The sequence below is a fragment of the Solanum pennellii genome, chromosome 9, assembly GCF_001406875.1.
Source record: "Solanum pennellii chromosome 9, SPENNV200".
NCBI lineage: Eukaryota > Viridiplantae > Streptophyta > Magnoliopsida > Solanales > Solanaceae > Solanum > Solanum pennellii.
The window spans coordinates 464,509-474,074 of record NC_028645.1 but is presented as its reverse complement, the minus strand read 5'-3'; the positions used below and the strand labels follow the sequence as shown (position 1 = coordinate 474,074).

Here is a 9,566-nt window from a genome sequence, read left to right as displayed (position 1 = left end):
TGTCTACAACAATGTGATTAATCTTTTTTCTTCTATTAATATTAATATTAAACCTGAGATATTTATAAATAATGGAGGTATTCAAATTTTGTTGTTGATTTAACATTTTTAATAAGAAAAATCATAATATATAATTTAAAGCTTTTTCAACCTAAATTACTGTATAAATATTGTCTACAACAATGTGATTAATCTTTTTTCTTCTATTAATATTAATATATAGGCAAGATATTCTCTTAATTAAGTACTTTTTTTAAAAAATTCTTACGTGTAAGAATAATATCTTTTTTCTTTTTTTGGTAAAAGAATACATTAATGAATCAATGCAAAAGTAGTTGTATTAACAAAAGAAAATTATTTAATAATGACCAGTAAAATTAATTGAGCCATCTAAAGTGGAACAGAGGAATCTTAATTTAAAAGTTTATTTGCTAAATATGTTGTTAATTCAAAACGGTAAAGCCATACCAATGTGATAATGGAATAAAATGAAAAACAAATTTAACTATGATCTAACGTTTGTAATAACTTACAAATTAAACTGAAAGTTTAAATATCTTTTTCTCATACGACGTTTTATTTAAAAGATATCTTCACACCAGAATTTGAATATCACTTCTTTAATAAATCGAAAATCATGTAAGTGAAGAAAACTTCAAGAAATAAAAGTTTTAAAAATTTGATTAGAGGCAATGTTACAATACTAATAACACATGTAAAATATTTATAATGCTTAGTTCTATTGATTAAATATATATAATAATGTTTGCCTAATGACCTAAACAGTGAAAAATTTATACTAATATAATATATTCCTCATTTGGTAATCTCTTTAAATAGCTAGAAGAATCATATTCCTTTCTACTATACACTTTTTAGATTTAAAGAATATGCATTTACTATAAAAAAAATAATAATTTACACTGTTATATATATTTCAACATGTTATATCAGGTTTCATACTATTTTTATTATATAGTTAATTTTTATTTTCATGACCTAATTATATAAATATTAGTGTATATATTTAATTTCATGTCTTCTTTTATTATGGTATTATATCATTTTGGAAAAGGCAAGTTATAATATCTCATAAACGAGAGTAGTTTTGTGAAAAAACTTTAATATTTATCATTGTGATTTTCTTGAAGTAATATTATAATTATGTTGACTTTATAAGAAAATTTGTTTCATTAACGAATAGAACTATTTGTTTGTTTTCAATAAAAATGACTTCAAATAATTTGACATAGATTGCTTAAGAATCTTTAGAAAATCTTTTGTAAACCTTAATTACTAGAACTAACTAAAAACAATCCAATAATTCTCCTCTATTTAATTAAAATAATTAAAGCCAATCAGTTTCGAATTTATGGCAGTAAATAATCAAGCAAAATATTTTAAAATAAACCAAAAGAGACAAACCTCTTCTACATACTACTCCATTCTATGGCTCAAATCAGAATCAATCAAACAATAACCATAACCAAATCTCATGTCCATGTTTAACTAACCGAGTTTCGGTGAAATGAATAGAATTATTTTTTCGTTAATCAGAAATTTTGAACATAAATTTTAAACGTAGAAAATATCGTGTTATAGAGCTAGCATTTTTACCATTAGTGGAGGAAGATGAGGAGAGGTGAATAACCGTTTGTTAAGAAATTACACTGTATGATTAAGTAAAAGTAAATTAATTATGTTAGATATATAAATGTGATATCTACTTGATATAAGATTAATTTTGGAATACCTTTTAAAATTCTTACACTACTAACGCATTATTTGGATTAAATTGAAAATCAAATCAATTCAAATTTTAATTTGGATTGTTCTTTTGGATTTTTGATTTGTTTTTGAATTAAATAAAAGAAAAATCAAATTGAAAAGAGAAAAATTAAATAGAATCAAATTATTTTGATTCGAATTGAGTGACACTTCTTTAAAATCAAAATCGAAAAATTCAAAATGAATGGTACAAAAAACAAATCGAAAAATCGAACCCATACCCCTATACACCACTATTGTTCTCACCTTGAATGAGTCTTATATGATTTGAATCTGAATTAGTGATATTGTAATACACATGTCTTTAGTGTTAGTCAAAGATCTCGAGTTGAAACCTAAGTTGTTTTAACAAACCTTATAGGAAGTCAGGGTGGAGCCACATTGTAGTCAGGGTTGTGTATCTACGTCCAATCTAAAGTAGAAGAGAAGGTTCCATTGTAACAATTATTTATTTAAATTCAGGGTTTTTCTGCCTCTTCCTTTTTTTTTGGTCGAGATATATATATATATATATATATATATATATATATATATGAAATGATTAAATGACACATTTTAAACATTTTTATTATGACATGCTGTTGTAGCCCAACAATTTCAGAGCCAATGTTTGAATCTCACAAACAACAAGCCGCATCCATTTAAAAGAACTTTTGCCGGACAATCACCCTTCATGATATTTCTAGCTCTATTAATTCTTTCTCTAAAATTTATATTACGGAATGTGATTTCAGATTAGCTACGATTTTAATGCAAGTATCGAATATTAATTTATTTTTTTTATAAAAAATCAAAATAATAAAATGTCCAAGTTAAATTAAATTACCTTTCTACCCCCTACAACCTTTTTTTTTTTTTGACATGAATATCCTTCTCTCTTTCTCCATCATTGTATAAATAGAGAACCAATTAAAGCCTTTTGCTTTTCCGAGGTAAAATTGAACTTCAATATTTTCCTTTATCATTTCATACACCAACCAATATTTTCCTTTTCTTTCTCTCTGCAAAAAAAACACAAATTGAAAAAGAAAAAAAAAGATCCATAAATATGAATTACAACTAAAAAAAAATAAAAAAAATCCCTTTTCTCTTCATCAACAAATGTTTTATGTCTTTCACTTCCTTTCAAAAATCAAGATATTCTATGTAAGTATTCTCAAAATAATTAAATTTACATCACCAATGCCATTCACTCTTTTTGCTAAAATAATAAAAAAAAAAACACCAATTTTATTACTCTGTTTCTGTATCTTACTCTGTTTTTCTTCTTCTTGGAACTTTACTTGGGTATGGGTATAATCTTTATATCTCACATGGGTTTTCATTTTGCTCAATTTATTTTTATTCTTATTCTTATGAATTTGTTCCAACTGAAAAAATATATTTGCTCACAATCTCCACTCTGTAAAGTCCCTTAAAAAAGTAGTTTTTTTTTTGAAAAATTTAATTATTTTTGAGTTGGTTTCTTTGTGTTTACTCTTCGTTTTTAGTAGTTGTCTCTAAATCTCCTGCAAATGGTTTTTTTATAATTTAAATTCCACCGTTGAAAACTCCATTAATGACTTATTTATAACACTAAACTATGTATAGTTGATATTAAATAAATTTTCTTTTTTTGTGTTCTTATGTTGACTTAAATTCTTAAAACTTATAAATAAAAATATCAATACCATCTTCTTCAATTATTTTTTTTTCAGCTTCATTCGTGGCCATGAAAACAGAGCAAAAATTATCCAAGGTATAATTTTTTTTTTTACCTTTTTTTTTTGTTTTATCGATATTTAGTATGTTTTATTCGTTCAATAGACTGCTTTTTTCTTAATTAGAGTATAAAATTAGGGCCACAATAAGGGTGGAGCTAACCTTGGTCAATGAGTGTCGAGCGTCAGAAAATTATATCGTATATATAAGTTAAAATTTAGTTATATATAATTATTTATATTCTTTGACAAAAAAAGTGATTGAAATTATGTGTTTTATTTCTTAATAAAAATCGTGACTCGATATTTCAATTTTCTTTTTTTTTGCAGTCTTCGTGGACTAAAGTAGTAGTTAGGAAATGGTTGAATTTGAGGAGCAAATCTGAGGAATTTCATTCAGATCATATAATAGATGGTAATATTTTCACATTTATTGAAATTTTCAACTTTTTTTTTAAGTGTATATATATATTTTTTTTTATTATGATGAAAATCAAATATTTTGATTTTTTTTTAGTGATGGGTGGTAGAGGAGAAAGAAGAAGGAAGAGTTGCTCCGACGACGGGGGTTGCGCCGTCGTGCCGGAGGAATTATCCGGTAAGAATCTCTGGTGATCGGAGGAGTTTTTTTTTTTAAAAAAATTATTATTATTATTTGCCGGTGGATTGCAGCTTTATTTTTTTTTATATTGGATTTGATAGAATCATAAATGAACTGCATGCATCTCTGCCGTTGATTTGATTGACTTTTTTAATAATGTGATTTAACTTAAATTATAAATCACTATTTATAGCTTAATATCTAATCATTGCCTCTCCTTGTGCCACGTGTACATGGTTTTTTAAAAAAATATTATTTAAGCTTAGAATTATACAAAGAGATCACTAGGTGAAAATCGAACTTTTAAACTCGTTAGAATAAATAAAAATTGATTAGTCAACTAATTAAATTATTAATATTTATAGACTATTCTCAAAGGTAACCTATGGAATAATCTTGTGGTTATGATAATATTTTTGTTAATTTACTCAATAGAAATATTTATTATTTATATTTATTCAATATTAATAAATAATTTTTTATTTAATTTTAGTGTATTTTTAGAAGATTTCTACGGTGTAAAAGAAGTAAAAAATCTTGTGAAAAAGACAAAAGAAAATTAAAGAAAATTTTGTATAAAACTAATTAATATAAAAGTAGAAATGGGAAGAAATCGATTTTATGATTTATTACAAATGTTCTTTTGGCAATATTACTCTTTTACATGAAATCAGTAAAATATTTCATTAATAATTGATAAATAAATTACATAATTGTTTTATCATGCTTATTTTCTTCTGTTTACATTTCTAATTTGATTATTCTTATTCTTCTTATTATTATTATAATTATAAATAAGAAACTAAATTGTGAATTATTATTTGTTATTTTTGAGAAGCAGAAAGTTGGTTGATGGAAAGAAATAGAGGAATTGAAGAGCCAATGACTTCTACTCATCAAAACCTTAGGTAAGCCAACAAAAACAAATATACTTTTTATAAAATTTCACAAAAAGTTTTAGAATTTGATGCATAACCATGTTATAGTTCATGATTAGATCTTATAATTTGATTAATTAATTTAAGAGAAGAATAAATTTGGAATTAATAAATCCAGAACATTGAACAAGAAGCCACATATTATGCTTTAAGTACTTTTTTGGGCCATGTGAAACTATAGTTAGCTGGTTTCCATAGCCTTTCTAAATAGATACTAAAATACCTTTTTAGTTAACTTTGAAAATATTTAATCATTAATCTTCATGTGGTGTTATGTAACAAATACTCTTAATTATCTTTTAAGCAAATTCATCTTTTTTGTCCGTTTATCAGTTAGACTGAAATTCCATTATCGTATAACGAGATTAGTACTATCAGATCTATCGAATTCTTGTTTTCGTGCGATATCAAATTATTTTATTATCTAGTTTATAGTGAAAATAAAGTCCCTAGAATTATTATTTCTTTTTCAAAATAATATTTCAAAAGTTATCCAAAGTAGTGATAGTTGTTAGGATCGAATCCACACACACACTTGATGAATTAAGAACACAAGGAGAGATCTAGAGGGAGAAAGAGAGAAACCAATATTTTGTGGTAATACTCCGTAAGTAAACTTCTACGCCGGTGGGGTATATATATTAATAAATCAGAGTATTTTTAATTACAGAGAATAAATGAAGAATAAACAGTACATCGAATATTAATCAGGCTCCATAACCTAACAATAATGAGTTGAACTTACATGCAATTAATTAGTGACTTTGATATATATATATATATATATATATATATATATATATATTGGATGTGTTTTGTCTCTTGAAAAATTCTTATTCTTATGATGTAAAAATAATAAATAGGATGTTCGTGGGGACATGGAATGTTGGAGGCAAGTCACCAAATGAAGAATTGAACTTGGCTGATTGGTTGAATTCTAGTGCACCGGCTGATATTTATGTCCTCGGGTACGTTAGTAAATTTTATTTAGACATATAAAATATAATCTTTTCTGATTAAATATTCAAATTTATGATTAGAAATATAACAGTTAGCTATTTATATAACTCATTACCTTCTTAAATTATTCAATCTCGATATATAAATCTTAAAAGTATTTGCATATGAAACAGGTTCCAGGAAATTGTCCCTCTAAATGCAGGCAATGTTCTAGGTCCAGAGGACAGTGGACCAGCTTCCAAGTGGCTATCATTGATTCGCCGAACATTGAACAATGACACAAATACCCCCGATCTTTCTCATTATTACGACAACACCCCTAACTGCGAGCCCCCGTCCCTCGATGACTTGTACCACCAACAATCTAGTCCGAAACCAAGGGTCAGCTTCTCCGACTGGGAGAGGCTGAACCACGACGTATCTCCTAGTCCAAATTGCTTATCGAATCGATATTATTATAACTCTTCTAGCCAAGGGCAAAATGGTAAATATTGCTTAGCCGCAAGCAAACAAATGGTTGGATTATTTTTGTGCATATGGACTCGTAAAGACTTGTATCAACACATCACCAATTTGAAGGTTTCATGTGTTGGAACAGGCATCATGGGCTATCTTGGAAATAAGGTACAAATTAAATTAACTCGTAAGATATTGAACTTTTATTTATATATAGACATTGTAACATACAATTTTTTTTCTTGATAGGGTTCGATATCGATCAGTATGACGTTGGACCACAAAACATTTTGTTTCGTTTGTACTCATTTAGCATCCGGAGAAAAAGAAGGCGATGAAATTAAAAGAAATTCTCATGTCATGGAGATATTGAAGAAAACAAGATTCTCCGATATCGAAAAATCTCACATTTTGGATCATGAGTACGTGATAATAAAACCTGAACTACACATAACAAATATAGTAACAATGTTTGTGTTATTACTAATGTATATCTTTTGTTAATGTAGCAAGATAATTTGGCTTGGAGATTTGAATTACCGTCTTGCATCGGGTTGCGAGGACACATATGAGTTGGTTAAAAATAGCGATTGGGAAACACTTCTGGAAAAAGATCAGGTACGATAATAAATTTTACTACAGAACAACTCATAACATTTATATTAACTTATATATGTTTTATTCTATTGTATTTCAAAATGAATATTTTATTTATTAAATTAATATTTTTTTTATGACAGTTAAGGATAGAGCAAAGAGCAGGAAGAATATTTAATGGTTGGAAGGAAGGAAAAATTTACTTTGCACCAACATACAAATACCTTTATAATTCTGACCATTATGTTGCTCATACATGTACATCCAAGGAAAAAAAAAGGACCCCTGCCTGGTAAATTTTCTATTTTAATATTTATTATCGACGAAGTTTATAGCTAATCTTAAATTTTTGATATATTAATAAATCGCATGCATGTGATACATTAATTAATCGATATCATAGATTAATATATAGAAGAGTCTAGAAAACAAGTGTTAGGTCATCTTGCTTGCTTTCTAGTATGTGTAGAAAGTACTATATTAATATGATTTCATTAATTAACTCTATTTAGTGGTAATATTATAAAGAATTATGTACAATCATTTTTCCATTGACTAATATTCCATACTATATTCTTGAAAATCCAAGTCAAAGATGTAGAAAATTAGGGAAGGATTCACTTCAATAGGTTTTATTTATTTTACCAACATTTTGTATGGTGGGGTGGGGGAATTGATGCACCGACCATATATAATAAGGTTGCTCAAATAATAATAATCTTATGCTAAAAGTTATGTCAACTTTATTCTTAAACATACATATGTAGAAATTTAACTAATATTGATGGTTTTCCCACTCAAGAAGTCTACCTTGTAGGCATAAAACACTAATCTACATTATCTCTAAATATAGAAATTTTGAAACATATTCTAATAAGGGAGAGAGAGGGTGGGGGGGGGGAGGTAGGAAAACCTTTTTGTATCCACTCGATGTCGGTGATTGTGATACTAAAAGTTTCGATTAGTTCAGATTTATACCGTCATTCTCTATCTTCAGAATTAAAATATGAGTTTTCTAAATAAAAATAGAAAAATCATATTTATTTCAACATAATAGTGATAGTGAGAAAACTACTCATATTATTTCAACATCATACATAGTTGAAGACCATCCATAATTTCCAATGCAAATTATGCTACTACACAAATAATCAAACATAGTAATCTCAAATTTTTGTTTAATTAATTGCACATTGAAACTACTATTTTGTTGTTGCTTTAATTAATTGCACATAGGCAATAAACCTATATTAGATTTTGTTCCACATGGTACTTAGCTTGTCAAAAAGTTGCAATTTTTAGCCTATCTACTCAACCTTTTTTTTTCCCAGGATTCTTGGACTTAAAATGCTTTTATGTTGTTTATTTTTGCATGCTAGTACCCTATTTTACTCCTTTATAAGAAAATTAAATTGTACTTAATAGTTTTTTTCTTCTTAAAATAACAGGTGTGACAGAATATTATGGAAAGGTGAAGGACTAAAGCAAATATGTTATGTTAGAGGTGAATCAAAATTCTCGGATCACAGACCAGTTTATTCACTTTTCTCTGTAAATAATAATTTTGCCCAAAAATTACCACAGTAAAAAAATATTTTACCACCTTTAGTCCGAAATCTTTCAAATAACACAACAGCTCATTCCAACTCAACTCGTTATATCCACTGACAGTCCGATATTATCGACCCGGTCCGATAAAGTGACAGAGGGTTACGGCGTGCTCTATGGCAAACATAATGGGGTTTTGACACGTGGCAATCAAGAAATGGTGTTCATATTTTTTATTATTATTTTTTTAAAAATTACGATTCTCTCTATATATTTTTTTAATTATTATTTTTATTTTGTGTTTGGGTTAGGAAAATTGGGAAAAGAAAAGTAAAGTTGGAAGGACTAATTAAGCACATGTAAAAAGGATTTTTTTTGAAAAAATTACTAAAATACACTACTTTAATTTATTTAATTTCATTAATTCCCTACTGATGTATTAAATTACAAAAATCCCTTTTTTTTATCTCAAATGATACTAATTAAATTTTATACATTAAAATATTAAAAAGGCAATATTTACCTTACCAAGGTAAAGCAGAAATTACCTTCCCAATGCATGACTCCTTTCCCCCAAAAAATCACCTTCCCAAAATTACCTTACCAAGATTTCCGCCTCCCCCCAAAAACTTCTCCTAATTTTTTCCCACTAATTTTTTCGTTTATATATAGATTCAAATAGTATTTTGTAAGTATCACGTGATAGAATGATTCTTTGTTTTCTTTTTACTTATATTTCGTATATATTAAGGTATCAAATAATAGTATATGTGTATAAAAATTTAAGTATCTAATTTAAATTGTGAATTTGAGTATCTTTTCATGTGTTGGACATGAAATTTAATGTATCAAAGAAATATATTTTAAATTTAATATTTCGTTTATATATATAGCTTCAATTAGTATTTTATAAGTATCATGATAACCTGTTTATTTATATTTTAGTATAAGATGAATTGTATTAAGTATCTTTTTAAT

The 9,566-nt window shown here is 26.8% G+C and overlaps 1 protein-coding gene across 2 annotated transcripts; it reads left to right on the top strand.

Annotated features, from left to right (window-relative positions):
* Positions 1 to 2,716: 2,716 nt before the first annotated feature.
* LOC107030635 (type IV inositol polyphosphate 5-phosphatase 7-like) lies at positions 2,717 to 8,691 on the top strand. Of its 2 annotated transcripts, none has more exons than XM_015231900.1 (11): positions 2,717 to 2,934; positions 3,486 to 3,526; positions 3,819 to 3,903; positions 4,006 to 4,086; positions 4,931 to 4,997; positions 5,891 to 5,995; positions 6,161 to 6,611; positions 6,693 to 6,865; positions 6,953 to 7,061; positions 7,184 to 7,332; positions 8,489 to 8,691. In XM_015231900.1, the coding sequence occupies exons 2-11, from the start codon at positions 3,500 to 3,502 to the stop codon at positions 8,625 to 8,627; spliced, it is 1,386 nt and encodes a 461-aa protein (XP_015087386.1). In that variant the 5' UTR covers positions 2,717 to 2,934; positions 3,486 to 3,499; the 3' UTR covers positions 8,628 to 8,691. The 2 variants fall into 2 exon arrangements, with proteins under 2 accessions (XP_015087386.1, XP_015087385.1); XM_015231899.2 differs by having other exon boundaries at positions 2,745 to 2,934; positions 4,928 to 4,997.
* The last annotated feature ends 875 nt before the right edge of the window (positions 8,692 to 9,566 follow it).